Source organism: Elephantulus edwardii, unplaced genomic scaffold, assembly GCF_000299155.1.
Source record: "Elephantulus edwardii isolate Elephantulus edwardi_28Jun2011 unplaced genomic scaffold, EleEdw1.0 scaffold00038, whole genome shotgun sequence".
Taxonomy (NCBI): domain Eukaryota; kingdom Metazoa; phylum Chordata; class Mammalia; order Macroscelidea; family Macroscelididae; genus Elephantulus; species Elephantulus edwardii.
The window spans coordinates 7,935,687-7,960,619 of NW_006399788.1; the positions used below are offsets into that span (position 1 = coordinate 7,935,687).

The following is a 24,933-nucleotide window of genomic DNA, read 5'->3' on the forward strand; positions in this document are numbered from 1 at the left end:
GTGGAGCTTTTTCCAACTGCAACAAAATAGGAAATTCAGAAGGATCTGTTTTAAGCAAAAAAGCACTGCCTTTCTCATTCTGCTTCCTCAGTATTTTTATAAACACCCAGTATTTTTCACACACACCCACACACGCTCATGCATGGGTCACACTGCAGAGTCTTCAATACCAGTTTTTTAAAAGAACCAGCTCCTGGTATCTATATTGCTCTGTTTTTACTATGAACAGTTTTGGATTTTCCTAACTTCAAGGAAAACAAAAGCAACAGACCTGAACAATAAATAAAAATGCAACAACATCCTGTTTTAGGTGCACACTTTAGAAATGGGGAGGGGGAAGATGATGATTTCAGTTAAGATGCTGTCTTGTTTTATACCAGAGATAATGCTCTTCAGTCTTATGTCCACAGAGAGTTTTTATCTTTCATTTCTCCCAAAATCAAAGTGCATTTGGTTAAATGTTAACATACTTTACAGAAGAACCAAAAATCTCAGTAAATTTTGGCAGATATCCTTTTGCAGCAAAAAATCAAGTGAAATTCAGTTTTTTTTACTTTTTAAAAGTTGAATCCCTAAGAGTGGACTGTAGTATTTCTAGGAAGCAGGGCTTGAAAACAATGATTTTTTTTTGTTTTTGTTTCAAGAAGCCAACAAGGAAAGGAGAAAAGAAAATGAGAACAAAGACAAACCCTGAGGCAAAAATGGCTTTTCCTTTAGAGTCTTCCGGAGCTCGCTGACTCCCAGGCTCACAAGGTACCGGCAATCTTCTGAGGTGGAAGGCCTTCTTCCATCCAGAGAGTGGCAACCGAATTGTTGCGGGGCACCCGCCGGTGAATGCGTCGGAGCCGGAGCAAGTAGAGGAGGATGGACAGCAGGACCACCAAGAAGCAGCCAGAGAACAGGTAGTGATTGTAGACGAAGGAGAAGCCCCGCCAGTGCGTGTGGCTGGCCCGGAAGATCTCCTGCTGGATATCTCTGCCCGTGTGGAAACAAACAAACAAAACCAGACTCAGCGGGTCAGAGTTAACAGAAAGGAGAACTATCAGACAGTGTGAGAAATGGGCAGCACCAGGGTGAGAGGACCCCGCTCTGTCAACAGAAACACGCAACTACGACTCATGACTCCTTAACTCTAAGAAGTGGAATAATATGGTTGAAAATAAATATTACACAACATAACATGCAAAAATGCATTAAAATATTCCAGCTACTGTCATTCCAATTTAGGTAATAAAAGTAGAGGAATTTTAAGAACTATGAGTAAAGTTTTCATGGAAAATGGAATCAAACCATTTGATTGTGATCAGTAATATCTACTCTCATAATGTTTTCAAAGAGCTCAGTTAAAAGTACTCTTGGGAGATACACAATTAAATGGAGGGGAAAATAAAAAAGGAACCAAAAATCTTCCACAAAAATACTTCATTTATCAGTTAACCAGGGTTCTTAACATGGGCCAACAGATGGTCAATACATGAATGGAAAAGATGTTTATCTGTTTACTTTTAGCAATCTCTTACTAAAATAGTATTTCCTTCAATCATTAATGTAGATAACAAACTACTGAAGTACAAATAGGCCTGTCATTCTGTTACTTGTAAAAAATTAAAAAAAAAAAAATTCGAATATTATATTGTTGGTATGTGCCATCGAGTTGCCTACCACTCACAGCGACCCTATGCACAATCTCTCTGAACCCTATCCTATCCTGTGGTGTGTGCCATCGAGTTGCCTACCACTCACAGCGACCCTATGCACAATCTCTCTGAACCCTATCCTATCCTGAGCCAATCTCACTGTCTCTGACACAGCTGTCCCTATTGCCCCAGTCACTGTGTCAATCCATCTCTTTCAGGGTCTTCCTCTCACATGGACAGTGGTCCTTCTACTTTTTTAAGCATAATATCCTTCTCCAAGGACTGATCCCTGCTGGCAACATGCCCAGTGTATGAGAGATGGAGCTTCAAAATCCTTGCCTCCAGAAAGAAACTTGGTTTCACCCTCTCCAGGATAGACCTGTTCATTCTCTTGGAATCCATGGTATGTTCAACAATGTTCTCCTACGCCACAACAACTCAAAGGCATCAATATTCTTCTATCATGCTTATTCACTGACCAGCTCTCTGATGCATAGCAAGTAATTGTGAAGACCATAGCCTGGATCAGGCACACTTTAGTCTCTAGACTGACATTGTTGTTTTTCAGTACTCTGGAGAGGTCCCTGACAGCAGACTGTCTTAATGCAATTCATCTTCTGATTTCCTGATTTCCTGACTGCTGGTTCCAAGAGTGTTGTAGACCCGAGCAAACTGAAATTGCTGACCATTTCAATCTCTTCTCCATCTATCATGGTGCTGCCAAGTGGCCCAGTGGTGAGAATCTTCATCTTTTTGATGTTGAGCTTCAATCTATATTGAGGACTGCAGTCCTTAATTTTCTGCAGCAGATGCTTCAGTTCCTCCTCTGTTACAGCAAACAAGGTTGTACCATCTGCATAATTCAAGTTATTGTTGAGTCTTCTTCCAATTCTGATGCCCAAATTCCTCCTCATAAATACCAGCCTCTCGAACTATTGAAGAGATATAGAGATAGGACTCATCCCTGACACACTCCTTTCCTGATTTTGAACCAAATACCTCTTGGTCCAAGTATAGGTTTCACACAACACTTTTATATATGTGTACATGTAATATTAAATATTAAAATGTTGAATGTCTAAAAATATCACCAATACTCACTGCTATATTGAAACAACAGAAATTACTATTTGAGGAGTTTTACAGGCCACAGTGTGTCCTAACTGTGGAAAGTATCTTTTCTGATTCACATTGCAAATCCACAGCCCTACCTTAAAGGTAAAAAGCGTGTTCTGTAAAGGATTGCTCCGAGGGTCCACTGAACCTCCTTGTCATACACTTGCAAGGCAGTCTTTAAATTTTTATAATTGACAGGAAATGAAAATCCTCTATGAAACACCTCGAACATCCAGGCAGATTTGAAGCACTGATACCTACAAATAGAAAATCAGACTAGTGAGAACCTGAAAACATACACAAAGACATCTTCCACTCTGCACCAACACTCTGCTAAAAACTGTATTAGGCAGCTCTCTGACAAACCAAGCCAACTGGATGCATTTCCAATGGGTTTAAGTGCTTATGTCCCTGGTCCTACAACATGAAACAGCTCACCTGTCATATCAATTAGACCATAAAACATGTCCCTATATTATTTAATATGATGCCATGACAGTTCCCCTACCTCAGGCAGTCCATCATTTATCTACCAAATAATGAGTTAAGTTATAATCTCTCTAGACCTCAGTTTATCTAGAAAAAAATTATAAAAAAGGGTAAGACTTCTTTCAACTTTCTTATTTTACATATTTACAAGAAGCTTACTTTTTACAAAGTATTGTGCTAAGCGAGTAATAAGATATAATAACTAAAATGATAGTCACTGCTCTTTAATCATAAATGTTTGTAATGAGTGATAAAAGAGGGTGTCTGGAAAGTAAAAAATAGCTATATAATAAAGCGGAATGTGATAAATGCCACTGGTGGTATAACTGGTGGGAGGGAAACTCAAAGCATCAGAGATGGAGTCTAGTGGAGAGGGAAGGGAAAGATCTGACATTGACGCTTGGCGAAGACTTTAACACACAAAGATATGAACAAAGAGATTTCAGGTGAACAAACAGCAAAATTAAGCAAGAAAATGTAGGATATATCTGAGAAAAAGTGTGTGCCCTGTATGAAAGGAAACATGGGCAGATGAATGGGAAGAGAATGATGTGGATAAAGAGGCAGATGGGGCAGGAGTGTGACAAGCCAGTGGGTCCATGCTGAATTACTGGCTTCTCTGAAACACTCTGACTTACTTTAGCCTATGGAGGTCAGCATGAGAGGCATAGAGTCCTCGGTCAAAGCGTTCCCGCAAGATCGACCACTTTGTTGCACAATAATCCTGGAAGAAATTTCATCCAAGACAAAATATTAGTGAAGATTGTTTATGGAAACTTTTTTCCATTTTAAAAAAGCTTTGGCAAAGTCCTATTGATAACAAGCATATCCTAGAAGCAAACAAGCTTAACTTAAACACATAACAGAGAAACAAGGCACAGAGTCAGTCAGACTGCCAAATCTATGGTTGGAAAAAATTTAGTTTCTCTCTGAATGAGTGCAGGTTTGAGGTATAACATTTTGGAAAAGAGAAACAATATTGTAACTAGTTTAAACTGAGTACCCTCTCCCTGTGCTAACATGGCACAAGGTGCTGGCAATAGAAAATCCTTACCTTTCTCTTTAAGAGAAAGTGGTACCAACTTTTCCTAAAGTTATTCAATTACAATTATCTTAATAGCTAACATTCACTGAGCACTGTATATCTGAATGTGTGTTTTTCATGAATTTAACACTTAAAATGAGACAGGAAATTTTCCCTATATAAGCTGTATTTAAAGGGGGATGAACTGGAGGCTTGGAAGGATAACAGGGCTGATCTGAGGTATGCACTAAGGGGACAGCACTTAGCCTGAAGTGAGAGAGTGACGATGGTATTTCATGAAGAGGAAACATCATAAACAAAGACAGAGATGAAAAACAGGATGAGACACTACTACGTGTTTGACAGGACTGGGGTATAAAATGCTAGGAGGCAACAGAGGCTGGAGAGGCAGGTTTTATGTGGAAACCTATTTTTAATTTTACTTTTATATTTTATTGTGTACATGATGGACAGTGTTTGGTGGAGCCTCCCAATTAAAAGAAGCCTGGAAGCAGGAGTGGCATCCACTTCCAAAATGGCTTGCCTCCAGAAACTCTATGAACAGTGCTCAGGCATTTCATTCATAGGGTCGCTATGAGTTGTCTACAACTCAATAGCACCTACCAACAACAACAACAACAACAACATGTATTTAGAATTTCCCGTGGAAGCAACAGGAAGCTGCTAAAGACTTTAAATAGGAGAACAAACTGATGATATATGTGTTTCAGACTAAACAATCTGGACGCAATGTGGAAGAGGAACGGAGAGAAGACTAACTGCAGAAGGACCACTAGGAGGCTCCCATGCAGCCAGAGTAGTTCACATTGGACTAGGGTGATGAGAGGACAGAAAGTAGAGAGTGTCTAAAAAAGATTTGTGAAACAAGCTATCATGCTTGATGACTGCTGATAAGTGGGTTAGGGAAGGCTGAATGAGTAAAAGGGAGAAATCTGTAACTCCAAGGCTTTGGATAAGGGGATTTATAGTTGGTAACGTCTTTAATGGAATCAGCACAAGAGAAACAGAGTGGGGAGAACATGGTGTTTGAATCATGAAATCTTGCAGGCAGATGAGCAGAGGCCAAGGCTGGAGCCTTATCCTGAGAAGCAGCCGCTAACCATGAGTGTGGACGAGGCCATTCAAGAACCTGAAGCTCACATGTGGAACTCTGGAATCCCCAAAGTTCCAGGGAAATAAAGAGGGGACACTCTCAAAAGACCGAGAGGAAATTGTCAGGAAGGTGGGTAAGGGGAAAAAAGAGTAAGAGTATCCTGGAAGCTAAGGGATAGGAAGGCCTGAGGAATTATTTCCAGATGCAGCAGTAAAGAACACTAATGCTGCCACTGGAAGTCCTTGGTAACTATGGAAGTTAATGGAGCGATGGGAAGAAATCGGCTTTTAGTGGATATTAGATTTCTCTATTTCCCCTCCCTTAACTAAAGGGAACAGGATTCTCAGTATGTGCTACAAACACCTTTCCCTCCTCTAGATGAAGGCTTCCAGATGTGAAGGGAGGATATAACTCCCTATCACTTTCTAAAACACATGCAGGAAAAGACGGTGTCTTTGAAGGTTACCTTTGCAGCTTTAGTAAATTTAGCAGCATTGTAGTCTCCTCCCATTCGTAACACATCCTCAGTGCAATAGTAGAATTCAGAAAAGCCATAGAATTCACTGTTCTGGAAGTGAATTGGAGGCTGGTAGATCCCATTGAGGGAAGTCTGTGTCTCGTTAGTTTTATTCATGAAAGGCTGGATAGTTTCTCGACACAGGTCAAAGTCTCCTGTTCCCCGAAGGTACATGGTCTGTCCATTTTGTTGGATTTCATCCTTGATGTCTAGCGGTAAGCAGGGATCCAGGAATGGAGCGTCAGGAGTTAGACCAGTCTGTTTACCCAGAAGCCTAAAGGGGAAACAGAAACTTTTATCATGAGATTTCCTTTTCAGAGATATGGTTACAGCTTAACGTTTCTCAGCGTGTTCTGTACAATATGAGTCCCATAGGATGTTCTGTGGGGTAATAAATCAGTTCCAGGATCAATTAAGTTAGGAAAGTACATACTTGATCTCCTCTTGGAGATACATAGTGTGAGCTTACAGCAGACCCATTTGCGCTGCTAACTCGAAGGCTCGGTGTCGAGCGGTTCAAACACACTAGCCGCTTCCTGGGAGAAAGATGGTCAGTATCCTGTTGCAATTAAAAGCCTCAGAAATCCCATAGAGGGTTGTAGTAAGTCAGAACCAACTCTAGGAGTTTTTCTGTCAAATAACCTGCCAGACAACCAGAAGCTCTCCATTCTTTCTGTAGTCTAAAGACCACGTTGATGGTCATGGTCGGTTCTGTGTTCGGGGTGAGGGGCCTCCTCTCTACGGTCACACACTCATGCAGCCTAATGCTGACCAATGGTGCTGCTCCCAAGCCCATTTTTGCCATTAGTGCTTGCTACTTTAATTATACATAAATCAATGAAATGTGACCCTGAAAAGATGGTAATTGATCCACGAAAACAAGAGCAGATGCTTTAGAAAACTATTAAGTTAGGAGTGGGCAAGATAAAAAAAAAAAAAACCATGAAAAAAGATGGGAAAAATCTAGGACTTGTTATTAAATTACTTCATAAGTATCTCAGGGTGTTTAAATACTTTAAATGACTGGATGCAGTACAAGCAAGGTCAATGACGTCACTGTGTATGGTCGAGTTGTAACCGACTTATAACTGACCCTCCTGCATGTTTTCAGAAGCAGCAAATTGCATGAGAGGAGATTGTAGATTTGAACCTCATGCCTGTTGGCAGTGCAGCCCCTTGCACCAGGCCACCAGAGCTCCCTAAGGGAAACGATAGAGATCTATAATCAATGGATGTGTCCTAAGGAAAAACCCTAAGTTCACTGCAAAAAAAAGGCAAATAAATGTTTATTTTAAGTTAAAGTACTTTAAAGATTTGAGACTATTTTTATGATCTGTTCTGATTTTGTTTTTAATCAGTCAACTACTGATCCCAATTATAGCAGGTAGCAGAATTTCTATTGATCCAGGCTCTGGTGAAGTCCTGTAGGAAAGAAATCTTAAGAGAGTCTATATTTCTAGGAATTAACAGGTGTCATCCTACCACACGTTCTCATTTAAGCAATGGCCAAACAGAAACGAGCTTATGATAAACTACAGTTATGCTAGTGTGTACCAGCATGAAATCACACAGGGTCAAAAGGCTTTCTCAGGAGAACATGTGACATCAATATTTAGGTACAGATAACACATCACATTTTCATTCTCCATTTCTCTGACAAGTTATGTTTTCCTAAGATGAGGGCAACTCAAAATTCTCTTGAATATCATAAACTAAGGTCTCTGTCATCAACATTATTTTAAAAAACACAACACCTGAACACCACTACCAATGACAAAGCATGAATAAGCATGAATTTCAAGGCTTAATTTATGATTCACCAAAGAAAAAGTGGTAAGTAACATAATTAATAACAAAGCCTAGGTCTAGTCAAATGCATACTTCATGCATCTGGTTGGCCTGCACCTAAATGAAGAAGTTATTACTGAATTGTTAACAGTGTGTAAAAATTGACATAAAAATAGATGAATAAAAATTAGAACTCCACAGGAGCTCAGTGATTCCACAAAAATTTGATTCAAATTGTCACTTATATTTCTATTTTAAAACTATCATAATAGCTATCTCCCAAGTGTGAGAGATATATATAAATAAAACAAACACTTTTGGAACAGACACAGGAAAAGGTTTTCATTGCTTTTTCTCATTCTATATGCCCCTTTCTTCCTTGATGCTGCCGGTGGATATGAACTGCCAGAGAAGTGTAGCCTTTTGGCTTGGGGTGCAACTCAGTAAGGACTAGGCCACCAAAGCCACCCTGTTGAGTAGTAGAAGGTGCTTTACCTATTCTTTTGAACCGTGTTGGCAAATATTCTGTCTTCGTATCGCTGTCGAGCAGCATTGCCACCAAATCCGAGAAATGTGGCCACATAGACCCTGTATACATGTTCAGTTTGGTGAACATCACATCCCAAGTTAAATTCAGCTAATAAGTTTTTGGCTATTTCCTCCTGCAGATATAAGGATAACAAACTTTAGTATCTGAAGCAACACAAAACACTTTCTGAATGTCTCTTTAGAAAGAATCTAAAAAAGGTTTATCTGAGGCAAAAACTTTTTGCCTCTACGTTTTTAAAACTCTTTCTATGCATCCTTCATAATTCGGTGTGACAATCTTGACCAGAAAATATAGATGCACATTTGTAATACTGTTACGATTCTGTGTAAAAGTTCATACCCTTTGAAAATCTTAGTACATCTATTTATAAATCTTCCTGAATAATTGAGGACCAACTGGAAATGACCCTAAACATAGAAAAGTCTCTATACACAAAATATTCATTACAGTTCTGTAACAGAAAAAACAGGTTGTCATCTGAGTACAACAAGGTGTCTTCTATCCAAGGCCAACCAGCCTACTACGAAACTTAGAGGCAGTGACTGCGAGCACACTTGGTTGACTATGATGTATCGATAGTTTAGATCATGTAAGGAAGTCAGAATATTGGAACATGCTCATGTACTGTTAGAGAAAACAAAACTGCACAGAGAATATGATTATAACTATATTTTAAAACCTGTAAACTGCTAACAAGTTGCTAACAATGGTTGTATTTAGATAGTGAGCCCACAGAAAACTTTTTTTAATCTTGATTTTGGTATTTTTCCAAGCTTCCTTCATATGTATGCCTATTTTGTGTGTGTGTGTGTGTGTGTGTGTATGTATCCCAAACACATTATACATATATTATGCAAAAATGAGAAGATTGACTTTTTATAAAAATAGTTTCTAAAGGCACATTTGAATAGAAAATAGGAAAGACAACTTGAAAAACTTGAATTTACAAATCCTTTTTCCCCCTCATGGAGCTGAAAACATTTACCGACCATGCTAATAAATGTATTCATTAACAAATATGAGGTGCCTAGCAGTGCGCATATACAGTAGGTACACTGTTCTATATATCCCTTATCATGTTCTAAGTATGTTGTAAGTATTGTTATTCATATTTATAGAGGAATAAAGCAGTTCATCTCTTTATAATAACTTGCACAACGGCAGAGAACTAGTAAGGCAGAAAATGATGATGATGATGATGACATATCATTAAGCCTGATGATAAACTCAGGCTTGTACAGCTCCACAGCCTCCCTTTTAACCACTACAATATGCTGCATCCCTACCTTCTAGAAGAAATACAGGAAACCTGGCTTTGGTATTAATTGACAGCTGAATAATGAGGACATACTCAGTGTTACATCAGAAAAACACAAGCCCAGGTTTCCATGCTGGTGTCCTCTGTACAAGGCCATCCAGCCCACGGAAAGCACAGGAGGAAATGGAGAAGAGAGAGCATAAACTGTAAGTTGAGAAATGCAGGAGTACCAGCTACAAACCTCAATCCTTTCAAACACGTTAAAAGCTGTCTGCACCATTAAAACAGAACATTTTCCCAATTATACCTTAAGAAACGGAATGTTATTTTACAATACCTGCTGAGAAGAGAAGTGATTGAAGAAGAGAGAGAAAAAAAAAAAGGAAAATTCAAGTGTGTTACTGACAAAAATATCAAAGAAAATCTTGAAGTTCAGAAAACAAATCAGCTGAGTTCAATGAACACACACAAGCGGCTTAGCTGAGGTTTGCTTTGATTTCCTCCTGTCTCCTTTCTCCTGGGGCGAGAAGGTGTCACCTCAGCAAGCACAGTAAAGATGTTGTCAGACTCAGAAAACAAAACAAAAATGGATGGAGACATGTTAAATGAAAACCAAACCAAACGGAAGGAAATTTGTACAGATAATAACCTGCTGTGAGGAGGCAAAGCTTACAGTTTTGGGGACTTCGTATGCGATCTGAGTCGACACGCCTCCCATGTCGAGAATACCCGCTGTTCTCTTGCGGATAATGGCTTCACTGCTTTCACTACCGGGAATGTTAACCTCCACAACTGCTTCATCATCTGCAAAGAACAAGAAACATTCATCCGAACAGAGCAACTGGGATGGTTTGAAGAGCCATCTTGTTTTCGTGGGAGATTTCAAGACTATTGAGGCAAACTCAATCTCCTCCTTTCACCAGAACCCAGTGTAACTGCAAGAGCAGCTTTCCTCCCACATGTTTAGCAGTGTCAGACTTTAACTTCTATTTTAATCCTTTGGATTAAGCAGGAAAAACTTAGATTTCCGGTTAAATACATTAGTTAGAAACATAATACTTACCATCTTCAATATGTTCAAATCGTCCGAGGACAAAATTAATGCCAATCCAAGCATACACACCTACAGACATTTCATAGGGTAAAAGAAAATGAAAGTTTAAAATCTTTTCCTATTACTCTTATTAATGCAGACTGTGTAAACATACCATTTATCCTCTGACATCATCAGAAAGAAAGTATTTTTATCACTGTATTTAAGCTGATTATGTGGCTGCTGACCACTCTTAACTGTTGGGGGTTAGAATCCACCAGCTGCTTTGAGGGAGAAAGATGGGTCCTGTGTTCTGTAAAGATTACAGCCCTGGGAAGCCTACTCTAGGAAGTCCTACACTACCCTAAGGGCTGCCATGAATGAGGATCTACTCGATGGCAATGGGTGACATAATGGTAAGAGTGCCTGGCTCCTCGAAGGCTGGTGGAGGTTCAAAGCCACCACCATTCATTCCACAGGAGACAGCTATACAGTCTGCTTCCGTAGAGAGTAACTCAGGGAACCTGATGGGAGAGCTCTACCCTGTCACAGGGTTGCTATGAATGAGTAGGAAGCAACTTTACAGCCATGAGTTTGGGGTTGGTATAATTCTTTTTTAATAGTTTTCAAAAAACTTTAACGTTTTATCATAAGAGTATGGAATGAGGGTTGCAGAGTGGATTATATTTGGGGTGGGGGTGGGGGATGTGCGGGGGGGGGGGAGATTGTGTACCATTGAAGGAGTTTTTCTTTTGCTTTTCAAGGAGAGGAGCAAATGGCGGAGGGGGGGGGAGGGAGTGGGGAGAAAAGTGCAACAATGAATGAATGGAATTCCAAAATCTCTGCAGATGTTCATTGAAATTTATAAAATATAGAAAAAAACAAAAAAATTAAAAAATGAAAAAACAACAACAAACACCCCTTTAACATTTATGTTGTTGTTGTTAAGTGCCATAGTAATTGGAAATACAGCACCCTAGGAGTCGGTTCTCTTCTCTAGTTTACGGGTTGTTTTGAACCAGAGCTTTTACTTTTTACAATGTTAAACCTATCAAATGCAAAGTTTTAGAACTCAAGTAATTTTTGATTCTTTATTCGCCTTTATGCTAACATTCATCCATTTGACAAATGTGAATGACTCTACATTTCCTATGCCCAGTCACTACCCAATTCCATTGCCAACTTGATTTAAACAGTCTATTTAATCCATCTCCCCGCCCTTATTTCACTTCAACCCATTCTATACTCGGCTAATGAATTAACAGAGAGGATCAAGTCCAAACTCTTTAGACCGACCACTCAAGATCATCTGGATCTGACCTTCACCTGCTATGTTCTGGCATGCTCCAATAGTGTCACCTGAGGTATAATGCAAATGTAACTTTCTCCAGGCTGTTCCTACTTGAAGAGAAAAAACTCCCTCTTGATATTTTTCCCTATATTCCTTACAGTACTTAAAACTTAACCTTTTTCTTTTTTTTTAAATTTTCATTCATCGTTGCACTTTTCTCCCTGTCCACCCCTCCCCCCAGTTAGCTTTTCTTTTTGAAAAGTTAAAGGAAAAAATTCTTTAATTGTTATTCAATTCCTCCACCCCTCCCCCCAGTTAGCTTTTCTTTTTGAAAAGTTAAAGGAAAAAATTCTTTAATTGTTATTCAATTCCTCTCCCCAAGTCCACTCCACTATGCTACCTTTGTTCTGGACTCCTGCCATAACAATAATATCTAATCATATATCCCTTTTAAACAGTTCTCTCCCTCATCCATTTCAACACAGTATCCCATCTTTCTCAGTCCTCTCCCCCAAACCCCTATGTCAGTCCCCTTTTATAACAGTGGCATTATACAGTATTTGTTCTCAATCACAAAGAGACAAACTTAACCTTCTTTAGTAGCTAACTGTGTATTTCACTCATCTGTAAACAGCTCTGTGGTAGTATCTTTTATTTCTCCCAATTTTGTATTTTCATCTTAACAATTCTGCAGGGTCACTATGAGTTGGAGTCCACTTGACAGCAGGGACTCGTGTTTTGGACACAGCCTTTTACGTAATAGGTAATGGCTAAAATGATAAATGATTTTGAAAGACATTCTCTCTGGCCTCTATTTCCAGTAAGCTATTGTCGGGTGCATTCAATAGGGAGTTGGGCTGCTAATCCAAAGGCTACGTGTGCTTCTCTGGCAGTCTGAATGCCCCAGCAGGTCTGAGGGAGAAAGACAGGGAATCTCCTCCCTTGCAATTTGTAGCCTCTGAAAACCCAGCTCCAAGATGTTCCCACTCAGTGGCATTGGTCATCATCACCTTCACCATCATTCCCTACGTAATTTCAGTGATTTGTCATTTCGTTTTCAAGAAGAATTAACTCTTTAAAAACTGAACTAATATTTTCTCATTGTATGAAAGAATAATTTTCCCTTCTTAGCATTAAATCAGCAGAAAGGTAGAAAAGATCAATAATTATCATAATTTCAGAAAACTGTATAATGTGGCAAAAAACATAATTATGGTCCATTACAATGAGTTTCAAATATGCATTCTGAATGTGACAAGGACAATTTAAAAAAAAACTAGTGAAAAGGTATACAACAAAGCATCAGTTCAATAATTTCCACATCCGTAACTCAGCAACACTGATTACATTCTTCATGTTGTACCACCATTCTTGCTATCTTTTCCCAAATTATTCTACCACCATTAACGTAAACCTAACGTTCCCACGTAAAAAACTTGTCCTTTTCTTAGAAACTATTTTTCACAGGGCTCCAATGTTTAGCTAATAAACTATTTGTATAAGAAACTAATTTAGTAATTTAAAAATAAAATTATTGCAAGGCTATGTTTTCCAAATTTAAGAGTAACTTAACAGAGTTGTACACTGAGGAAAATAGAAAGAATGCTTTAAGTGCTCAATTTTAAATTAAGTTGATATTGGGAGTTGAAGGTCAATATACCAACCTTCTTGCTTCCCTGAAATGACTTCTGCATGGGAGTCAGAAAACAGGAAGTCAAAGTGCACAGGGATGTCAGTCAGAAGGTCTTCCAGGATGGCTTTTTGTTGACTGGAAGGCAACCCAAAAGTTTACAAGTCAGAATATTGTTATCTTGAACGTGTCTGTTTTAAACAGTAAAAAACAAAAACTAAGAAAAACCAAAATGGCGCGGAGAAGGGGGAATTACTACAGCTCTATTACTTCCTAGGTGAAATAATTTTAAACCAAAAGAATTTATTGAAAACACTGTGCCTCTGAGGTAAGAATTTCCAGCATGAGCAAACTCATGAATTATATAATTGCTAGAACAAATAGGCCTGTTCTGGAGGGGGTGAAATCCAAGGATTTTGAGCCTGTCTCACACGCTTTGGGCACGTGGCCAGGAGGGACCAGTCCTTGGAGAGGGGCAGCACGCTTGGAAGTGTGGAGGGACAGCCCAGGAGAGGAAGAGGATTGACTCAGTGACTGGAGCGATGGGATTAGGTCTGTCGGAGACGATGAGATTGGCACAGGACACGGCATTTCATAGGGTCGCTATGAGTCACAGGCACTCACAGGATTGCTATGATGGCCCATAACAACAACAACAACAACAGAACAGAAACCTTAGGCAGCAAAGATGGCTACGTTCAAATCCACCCAGAACACCTCAGCTGACAGACGTGGTGATCTTCCAAAGGTTGCAGCCTTGAAAATCTGATGGAGCAGTTCTACCATGTGCACGAGTTGGAATTGACTTAACAAAAACTGGTTAGGAAATAAAACTACATATCACATAAAGCTTTTAATTCATGAAATAGATTGGGGGGTTTCAAGTGGCAACTTCAAAATCGTTTACTCTTTGTTGTCATTAGGTCCAGTCGACAATGACTCACAGCATCTCTACTGAACAACAGATGGGAACCTTGCCCTATAAACAAATACACTGATAGACGTTTCACGGATTCTAGCAAAAGGAGAATCTCAGCTGTTAATCTAGATTTGAAGAAAGAATTGATGATTTCCCCCTTTTCAAAGAGAGGTTCAAATGAAGAAGTGGTGCAGAGGCGTCATGCACAGATCACCTTTCAGGAAGGATCCTCATCCCGGCTGTGCAGAGGATGTAGAGAGGCGTCTCCTTGTGTTTGGCCCGTGGCACATGCTCTGCAGCAAAGTTTAAGAGTGGAGAAATGTAATCACTGACCTTCTCTGGAAAGGTAGCAAATTCTGAAATGCCTAGAGAAAAAGAACACCTTGATTAACAAGTAGATCTTTGGTGTGGCTCATCTGAGAGAAACACTGTGTCCTATATTCCTCTGGCTTTGCCTATGTCCTCTGGTAACTATTTCCAAACTATTTAATCTTAAATGTCAGAAATATGAAGTGTTCAGGGCTTGCTTCTTTTTACACCTTAAGAAACAAAGGACTGATTGAGCATCTAACACTTGGGATTAACTGCAACTAAGATCATCTTGGATTCAAGAAACCCAATCCCAATTTCCTAAGGCAACTCACTCTCAAGATTGCCAACACCAGCTTTGCTGCTGATTTCCAATTACCAGCAACCAGATCTCTTCTCTAATTTCCAGATTATACAGTAACTGTCTACTTAATAACACCATGTCATCTTGTGTGCCATTGAATCTGAACCAACTCACAGTTGGTTGAAAACCCTCCAGTGGGTTTTCAGAGGCAGTTAACTGCATGGGAGGAGACTGCCCACCCTTCTCTGCGTGCCTTAATATCACAGTTGCCTTCATAGGGAGTTCTGGTGGCCTACTGGTAAGAAGGTATGCTGCAATCCCAAAAGCAGGTGATTTGAATCCACCAGCTCCTCCGTGGGAGAAAGATGAGTAATCCGGCCCTGTGTGACTTACTGCCTCTGAAAATCTACTGTAAGATCAGCTATGAGTAGGTTCTACCTCAAAGTACACAACAACAAGCTAAAGTAAACAAAACTAATGCTCTTTCCTGTAACATTGTTTTAAAAAGAGGTTTTCCCTCTTAACCTGTAGAAGAACTGGCAAGCTTCCTTTTAAAAAAATGAAGCCTGTAGATGTTGTTTGCCCTTCTACTCTGCAATCTGTGGCTAAGAATTATTCCTTATTGGTACACAGTAGGGCCAAGCTATCTTGACAGAATGACAAACTGGGTCACTAAGCCCAGGACACAACTACCAGGCCCAAATGCCTAGGTAAAAGAACATACAGTAAAAATGTCTTACTCTACTGTCCTACCCATGCCCTGCAGACAAATAAAACTTCTCACTTTCTACTGTCCTGTTCCTCTCCCAAAAAGCCCTGCTGTCTCCATGAAAGGAAGACAGATTCGGGAAGTTCATACAACTTGTCTCCTTATGTTGTTGTTGTTATGTGCCGTAGAGTTGTCTGAGACTCCTAGTGACCCTATGTACGACAGCCCTAAACCCTGCCCTATCTCTTGTCAATCTAACCGTCTCCGACATGCCTATCCCCATTACCCCAGTGACTGAATCAATCCATCTCATAGAGTGTCTTCCTCTCCTGCACCGTCCCTCCACCCTCCCAAGCATGACGGCCCTCTCCAAGGTCTGGTCCTCCTTGCAACATGTCCAAAGTATGTCAGATGAAGTTTCAGAATTCTTGCCTCCAAGGAGCAGCCTGACTTCACCATCTCCAGTATGAACTTGTTTGTTCTCCTAGCAGTCCATGGTATATTCAATACTCTTCTCCAGCACCAAAGTTCAAAGGCATCAATTCTTCATCTATCATCCCTAGTCACTGTCCAGCTCTCTGAAACATAGCAAGTAATGGCAAAAACCATGGCCTGTATCAGGCACATCTTCGTCTCCCAGACTGACATCATTGTTTATCGGTACCTTGGAGAGGTCTCTCACAGCAGACTTTCCCAATGCAATTAGTCTTTTAATTTCCTGACTGCTGGTACCAAGAATGTTGACTCTAGAGCCAAGGAAACTAAAGCTGTTAGCAATCTCAATCTCGTCACCATCTATCATGATGCTGCTAATCAGTCCAGTGGTAAGAATCTTTGTTTTCTTGATGTTGGGCTTCAATCCATATTAAAGGCTGCAATCCTTGACCTTTTGCAGCAAGTGTCCTTCTCAGTTTCAGCAAGCAGGGTTGTGTCATCTGCATAACGCAAGTTGTTGATAAATCTATTTTCAATAATCCTGATGCCACACTTCTCCTCATGGAGTCCAGCCTCCCAGTATAATCTGTTCTGCATATAGACTGAAAAGATATGGAGATAGGACAGATCCTTGATGCACACCTTTTCCAATTTTGAACCATGCAGTATTTCCTTGCTCTGTTCTGACGACTATCTCCTGGTCCAAGTATAAGTCTCGCGTGTCTCCTTATATACTAGAATATATTAAAACTTCTGCTTCTAATATATACTAGTATATAACAATCCAACCCACCTCCAAGATTTTTTCAGTGGCAGAACCATGATTTTTCCTGGTACTGTTATCATTTTCCTAAAATCTTCTGCACATTACCACTCTCTGCCAGTCTGTTACCCTCCAGTCTTATCATCGCCCCACAATTCCCTTCCTACATTGCACCTTGTCCTGGTTTAACATTCTCTCAGGGCTCCTCTCAGTGTCTTCCAAATAGAGCTCAATTCCTTAGGTCAGTATACCCACTCCACCTTTTCTCTTCTTATACTTTCAATGATGCTGAACTAACATTTCTGTCATGCAGTGCACTCTGGCCTTGGTGCCTCTGCATCTCCTTCAGGAAAAGGCTGCTCTCTCCCTCCTCATTTCCTTTCACCTGGCTAACTCTTATTCATCTTCTGGGCTATTTCCTCAATGGAAGTCTTCATTAACAAAAATCTGAAGATTAGTTACATACCTCTCCTAAGCACTTTCATTATATTCCATCCTAACTCTTAAGTATAAGCAAACACTTCTTAAACCATACCTAAATTGCCTATTTGCTTGCTTGTCTCATAACCAACAATTTCTTGAAGGCAACCAACTTGTGTCTTTTTCAAATTTATATCCCTAGAACTGAGCACAGTATCTTGCAGATGTTTCTTGTTAAGTAAGTATATAAATGAATGGATATTTCCAAAAGTTAAAAACTTTCCTATTTCAGAAGCTAATAAATTATTATTCAGAACAATTACATTATTTTCATTAGCAGAAATGGACACATATACATTTATTTCAATGGATACTGAGGTCGACACTAGATTGAGCTTATTCAGCAAAGAAATTACTAGAATCTTACTACAATGTTATGCATGAGCTTCTAGGCAAAGAAATACTATAAGATATTTTAAGTTGCACTTCTAACATTTCCTAGTTTCAAACATTCTGTTCAGTGTGATTTTAATGAGATTTTGGTATACATGCTGGAAGGCTTTTGTTCTAAAACAGCCAATTTCAGGGCATGATAGTTTTCATCTTGTTCCACCAGGGCAGGTTAATCACTAATGGTGCCTGCTCTGTGAACTCAGATGAAATGCAAGTGGTGAGCACTTTCTGACCACTTCATGGAATGCTTGATAGATTTTTGGTGATTTTTAAATGTCATCAATACTTTTTTTAAAAAATATTATTTTATTATTTTTTTTGTGTACACCATCAAATCATATCTGACTGGTACAGGAGGAGATTGCCACTCCTTCTCCAGCAGAGTATCTGGTGGATTTGAACTGAATACCTCTGAGATTGCAGTGCAGCTTCTTGCCACTAGGCCACCAGAAGTCCCCTCATCAATACTTTTTAATCTTAAAAATGTTTTCGATTAGAAACGTCAAAATCTAAGAAATAGGAAAATTAGTTTTATAAGGTTCGTTAGGAGTTGAAAAGACATTCACTAAGACTTATAAAAAAACCCTAATCATAATTCATGGAAATGTACTCCAGTGTAAAAATGCCTGCACAGAGAGTGACACAGATTATGTTCACTCATTCGAATCCGAAATATGAGTGAACCCCAAAATCAAATCCACTGCCATGGAGCAGATTCCGGCTCACAGCAACTCTGCAGGACAGAGCAGAGCCGCCTCCACACAGTTCCACAAGTGTCATCATTATGAAGGTGGACTGCTAAGTCTTCCACCTGGGAAGTGGCTGGCAGGTTCCAGCTACTGATCTGTTTGCAAACAAGTGAAATCAGAAATTTTTAATTTCTTGAGTAATATGCAGGTGCTACCTGCTCAGATACCAAAACCCAATCAACTTCTTGAAGGCTTCGTGAAGAAGATAGTGGATCTTTGAATTAACCAGCTGCTCTGTGGCAGAGGAATGGTCAGTCTCCTCCCATTTGATTAACTGCCTCTGAAAATCCACCAGACCGTCAGCTATGGGTCGGTTCTGACTACGGTACAAAATAACAACAAGAACAATGAGAAATCAACTAAAGTAGAGGAGTAGATTAGGTATCTTAGGAGGATAGGTGTTTTAACATGTGAAAACTGAGTATTCTTGTATTTACATTTAGGATATGAGGAAAGATAGCTATGATAACCATTACTTATCAATAGTCTTTAATTATTTGGGGGTTTTTCCCCTTTTAATATTTTTTTTTTAAGATAAATTCCTGAAATTGAGGAAAAAGAAAACCAAGTAAGTAAAATTACAGAACATGGTAACCAAGCAGATATTTATCAGTTACATACCGGGTTTTATTTTCATAACCACTGGCTTTCGGTTTTTATCCCTCATTTGTCTAATATCCAAAAGATCATGAGGATTGCCATTATGCCTTGGCCAGCAATAGACAAATATCCGAGACCCACTGCTACCACAGTCCACCACGATGCCATAGTTCACATTAGGGTTATTGGTGTCTGTTGCTTCGATGTCAGTAACTCGTGCCAAGTACCTTATTTAAAAAAAGAAATGTATTTATTTAGACGGAGACTTATTACCCCACATACAACAATGAAGATGCAATAAACAAATGCCATGTAAGTGATTTATAAGCTGTGTGACAGTAGCACCAATAAAGTATTTCTTACAACTATCAAATGATTAAAAACTTAAAATAAGTGATGGATGGAGAGGAGACTGAAACTGTCAACAGCTTCATCTTGCTTGGATCCACAATTAAGACTTCTGGAATGAGCAGTCAGCAACTAAGGAGATGCACTGCACTGGGAAAACCTGCAGTTAGGAACCTTTCCATTATTGAGTACTGATGTCAGTTTGAGGACTAAGGTGTGTCTGATTCAGGGCAGAGTCTTTCTGATTACTAGCTATGCATCTGCGAGCTGGACAATGAGTAACGGTGACAGAAAGAGAATTGACACCTTTGAGCTATGGTGTTGAAGAGCACTGAATATCCCATGTATGGCCAAGAGAACTAACAGGTATGTCTTGGAGAGGGTGCAGCCAGAGTGCTCTTTGGAGGCAAGAATGATGAGGCTTCACCTTACATACTCTGAACATGCTGCTATGAGGTACTATTCCTTGGAAAGGGACAGGATGTTGGGAAGGGAGGGTTCAGGGTTAGCAAAGGAGGGGAAGACCCTCAACTGGACAGAGTGACACAGTGACTGCTGCAATGGGCTCTTCTGTGTCAGGAGGTATAAGGATGGCACAGGACAGAACTGTGTTCAGATTTTTTTGTTCATATGGTCGCTATTCGTCGACTCAACGGCACCTAACAACAATAAGTGATGGTGATAAAGATCATGTCAATCAAATATACATTCAATCTTATCTTAAAGAAGGTCAAGCAAGTTCTAAAAGACAAAACTGTATTTCCAAACTATCAATAATAATTAAAAAAAAATCAGCCTAAACACTATGTTTAAATCATTATTGCAGGGCCTTTTTGTGCTGCGTATTTGGTGACTAGCAGTGAACAAGTACCAGGCAATTTACTTTTTCACATTGTTTTGTACTTACTACTGACTGTAGTTCTTACAGTCACACCTTCCTTAAATTCCAGCCTAATCCCAAACCTCTTAAAGTCTTGAATCCAAGGCATGGTAGAAATATTTTTTTTTAACCTCTTACCTCTGAAACTTCTTATCTCTGGATAACCGTCCATACTTATTTCGGATTATGACAACAGAAAAGTATAGAAGTGAAACAGTCACAGCTAGGATGCTGATGACAATAATTTGGCGTAAATTAGCATTCAAGATTCGAAGACACCCGACTGGAGAGATGCTAAAATGCCAGGAAGCAGGGAAAAGGCAGGAGATGCCAATCCTGAAAACAAAACAAAATCCTAATCAAAATAAAATTATTTTATAGCAATCTTCTCCAAAAGGCCCCCTTACAGAAAATGACTCTATAGTAATGTATTTAGTTGAGCTATCCTCCTTTCTCTGCTTGCAGGCATCAGAAGTTAGTATATTCCATACTGCTATAGAATCCATTATTATGAAATTATATAAGAATTAAGCCCTGATGGTTTATCATTTTTAAATATTCCTGCATCCACAGCCCCCTAGCCCCTCACTTTTCTTTCTGGGAGCATTAAGCAGAATTTTAAAACCTGTATCCTTGGCTGGAAGAAATGAGCCCTGGTGGTGCAGTGCTGTTTAACCAAAGGTTGGTAGTTTGAATCCACCAGCTTCTGCATAGAACATACACAATCTCTTCCTCTAACAATTTATAGCCCTGGAAAGCCAATGGGGAGGATCACTGTGAAGCAGCATCAACTTACTGGCAGTGAAGACTTTGTTTTTTTGTTTTGCTTTTAAAAAAGAATCAGAAATAGTTTATAATTTCAGTAAGATAAAGTGATAATGAAAATAGGATGATGAAACTAAGAGGAAATTTATCACAGAAATACATATGATAAGGTATGCTTGGATATTTAACTGAGCTTCTAATCACTAAAACATTATCCATTAGATGAAAAACTTATTAACAGCTCAGTAAGAACAAGATTTTCTTAACAGTGAATTTCTAAGGTACATTTTGGCCAAAGGATTTAACAAAGAAAATAGTATGTTTAACAACAACCCTATAACAATGGCAATAAATGAGTTTTATAATCTCATGGTTTTGTAACAATTCTTATGAGACATGTTTGCAAATAAATGAGAGCTTTCCTCTCAGCTTACTGAGGCATGAACAGCTCTTCCTGAAATTCATAGGCTAAAAGCAAAACAACAAACATTGCTTTTATGATGCATTTTATTGTGTAACAGTTCAATTTTACATTCTTCTCTTTAATGAGTGCTTTGTGGACTGAAATATGTCTCACTCAAGAAGGTATCCTAACCCAAAGAAATTTCCAACTTGTGGTTTCTACTTGGTTCTCAGAACACTCCATAAAATTCATCAGGCCATCTCAGACTTACTGTCATCACATATAACCTTCTCTCACATGCCTTTACTGTCAACTGCATTAATCCAGTATAATACACTTCACATTTCATTTTCTTTCTGTTACAGGTACTTCCACTGGGTCTTGTAAGAATAAAACGGGTTACTCGAGGTTTACATTTTTTGCTTCCCCTCAAGGTTTTTCTTCTGCAAACTACTGATTCGGGCTTCAGATTTTTCTTTCCTCTGGAGATCTGTGTCGCGGCTCCAAAATCTCAGGCTTTACCCTGTTAGTGATTAGGCGCCATCACTTACCTCCCCATACTGACAGGCCAGAATCAGGCAATGTTCTCACACGCAATTACAGACACAACAGGGTCTTCTTCACAGAGTTTCAGTTGTCCTGTTCCAGGAAGTGAGAAAAATCACAAAAATAAAACCACTGAAAAAATGCCTATGTTCTTTATCAGATGCTTGTTTAAGCCCAATGACACCTAGTCTAGAATATAATCCTTGCACTGAAATTGTTGATGCTACCTATGCAGGCCTAAATCAAGAGGAGATGGTAACAGCTGGGCACTGTTAGTGCTGTCTACATAAAAAAACTCTGTCTAAAAGGCCATCAAGTCGGCCTTACATATTTTTGATAAGGATTTTATTTTCTATTGGTTTGCTTACAAAGTTTGTTCACATTGTGTTTCACGCTATGCTTCATTCACACTGTGTTTTACGCTATGCTTCATTCACACTGTGTTTTGTATAGTCATTCCCATTCATTATGTTTTAGAAAATTAATCAACACTGAACTATGCCCACTCTTACCCTGTCTTTCTAGATCCCCGCTGGATCTTTTCCATTTCCTTTACCCAGCCCTTCCTCCACCACCAAATTGTGTGACCCTATCATTTTCCCCCTGCTCATCCTACTCTTATGCTCCTACTCTCTACCCCTTAGATCTCTTGATCCAAATGTCAGACCAAAATTCACCTGTGTGTTGGGGTCAATTTGACTTACAGTGACCTTCCATTGGGTTTCCAAAGCTTTAGGTCTTTATGGGAGGACACTGGCGTCTTTCTGCCAGTAGAACAGCTGATGGATATGAACCACTTACCTTTTCGTTAGCAGTGTAACATGTAATACACTACGCCATCAGAGCTCCCTGAATACAAACAACCAACCAACCACACTCCCTGTATAAACCAGAAACTAGGGAACTGTGTCTAAGTCTTACCTCCCTTTCCACCTTCAAGATCCTCTCATTTCTTTGCCCCCAGTTTATGAAAATCTGTCCCTTTTTTTTATGACTCTATTCTGGGGTCAGGTTCTTCTCTCTCAATTTCGTATCTAGTTCATCCTAACAGCAGTCTACTGAGTCCGCTAAAGTGATCACAGACCCTGCCCGCTATGGTCCATAATAATGACAATATGGCACCAAAATCCTCCACTGGCTTCTGTCTCACTTAAAATAAAAGCCAAAGTTCTGTTGTGCACATGATCAAGGTCACTGTGAGTCAGAGCCGACTGGACAACAGAGACCTCCAGGACTGGCCACCACTCTGCTCTCATCTGCCACTGCTCTCTCTCTCGCTCCACCTCAGTCACACTCACATTCTCACTGTCTTCAAACATACAGGGTACTCTCCAAATGTGCCACTCTGTTTGGAAAGAAAACATATGGTACTTTATCATTTCAGTCAATGTCATAAACTACATTCACCACATTGTACCATCATCATTGTTTCCAAATCTTTTCATCACCCTTAACTGAAACAGTATCTCTTAAGCAATGCTTCCTCTTTTCCCCTTTCACTCCTCCCAGTAACTACAGTTTTGCCATATCTACTCTAGATTTTCACAAAAGTGAGATCACAAGGTATTTGTCATTAGCATGTATTAGAACCCTTCTGCCTCAACAATACTCCATTTCATATTCCATATTTTGTTTCTCTATTCATTGATAATAACTCTAGGGAGTTACAATCTTTTCCTACAAACTCCTATGGCTTTCCACATTTTCCAGGTATAAAAGAGTTATCATTATTACTTGGGTTCATGTGATTCTCAATTTTAATTCTCAATCTCAATCAAATCTCTTCTGTCAATATATTCACTAAGTTCTGGTAATACTTTTGCAAATAGTCAGCCTGCCTAAAACGATGACAGCAAACATCACTGCTTCAAGACAGCTCTCTGGGTAGATCTGGGTACCTTATACCTTCACTGTGAACACCATTAATTTCTTTCTGAAAACACTGCCTTCAAAATACAACCAAGAAGTTTAATAATATTCCTAAAGATTATGAGTCAACTTTGCTGCATGGCACCTAAACTTTTCATCAATAGATCCCACACGGTGTCACTAATCTCTTCTCCACTGCCTGGCAACATCCACTCCGCTGTGATGAGCCTCTGCTTTGATGAGCGTTCTCTTTCTTCTCTCCCCAAAAAACAAGTTGTTCCCATTCTTGCCTCAGGCCTTTACTAATGCTACGTCCTCTTAACTAGTTTGTCCTGCTCTTAATATTCCACTGTCTTTCAAGGAACAGATCTTTGTCACACTATGAATTTTCTCCCTGTGTGTGATTACTTGAAATAAACCAACTAAATAAAGATTTGTTGCTGTGCTGTTACGTACCAGTATAACACAACAGTCAGAAGGGTCTGAGAGCTGGCCCTCCTCCAGTGAGTTTTCAGAGGCAGTAAATCACATGGGAAGAGACTGCCCATCTCTTTCCATGGAGCAGCTCATGATTCCAAACCATGTGTCTTTGCAATGGCAGCACAGCTCCTTACCACTAGGCCACCGGAGCACAAATAAAGATTTAGAGACAATAAATCCCTAGATCAATTTGTTTTCCTCTTACTTTTAGACTATGTACTCAAAGACTAAGTACTCAGTGTTAGAGCTAGATGATGTTAAGATACAAATTCTACATGCAATGGAAACAGTAGCAAATCAGTCCTTAAGCATAGAAATAAGCACTTATCTTTTTAGAAAAACACTATTTTACAATTCTAATATGTCAACAAGAATTAGCAAACCTTACATTAAGACAGGGAGCTCTGGTAGCTTAATGGTAAGCAACTGTACTACCAATCCAAGAACACACAGCTTGAATCCACTATCTACTCCACGGCAGAAAGATGAGCAATCTCCTCTCATGATTTACTGCCTTTGAAAATCTACTAGAGA

The 24,933-nt window shown here is 39.4% G+C and overlaps 1 protein-coding gene across 1 annotated transcript; it reads right to left on the bottom strand.

Moving 5' to 3' along the window:
* Positions 1-626: 626 nt before the first annotated feature.
* On the bottom strand, positions 627-22,063 carry ENTPD4 (ectonucleoside triphosphate diphosphohydrolase 4). The gene is made up of 12 exons (XM_006884909.1): positions 22,056-22,063; positions 20,475-20,672; positions 19,130-19,335; positions 14,581-14,731; positions 13,482-13,585; positions 10,557-10,616; positions 10,143-10,297; positions 8,181-8,347; positions 5,847-6,171; positions 3,881-3,966; positions 2,849-3,010; positions 627-975 (listed from the first exon to the last, which is right to left on the bottom strand). The coding sequence occupies exons 1-12, from the start codon at positions 22,061-22,063 to the stop codon at positions 747-749; spliced, it is 1,851 nt and encodes a 616-aa protein (XP_006884971.1). The 3' UTR covers positions 627-746.
* Between the last annotated feature and the right edge of the window lie 2,870 nt (positions 22,064-24,933).

Coding starts and splice junctions, on each gene's coding strand:
- ENTPD4 (XM_006884909.1), bottom strand. Junction 10,298..10,556: donor ATTTGAACATATTGAAGATG/GTAAGTATTATG, acceptor TGTTCTTTGCAG/ATGATGAAGCAGTTGTGGAG. Junction 3,967..5,846: donor AATTTACTAAAGCTGCAAAG/GTAACCTTCAAA, acceptor AATTTCTTCCAG/GATTATTGTGCAACAAAGTG.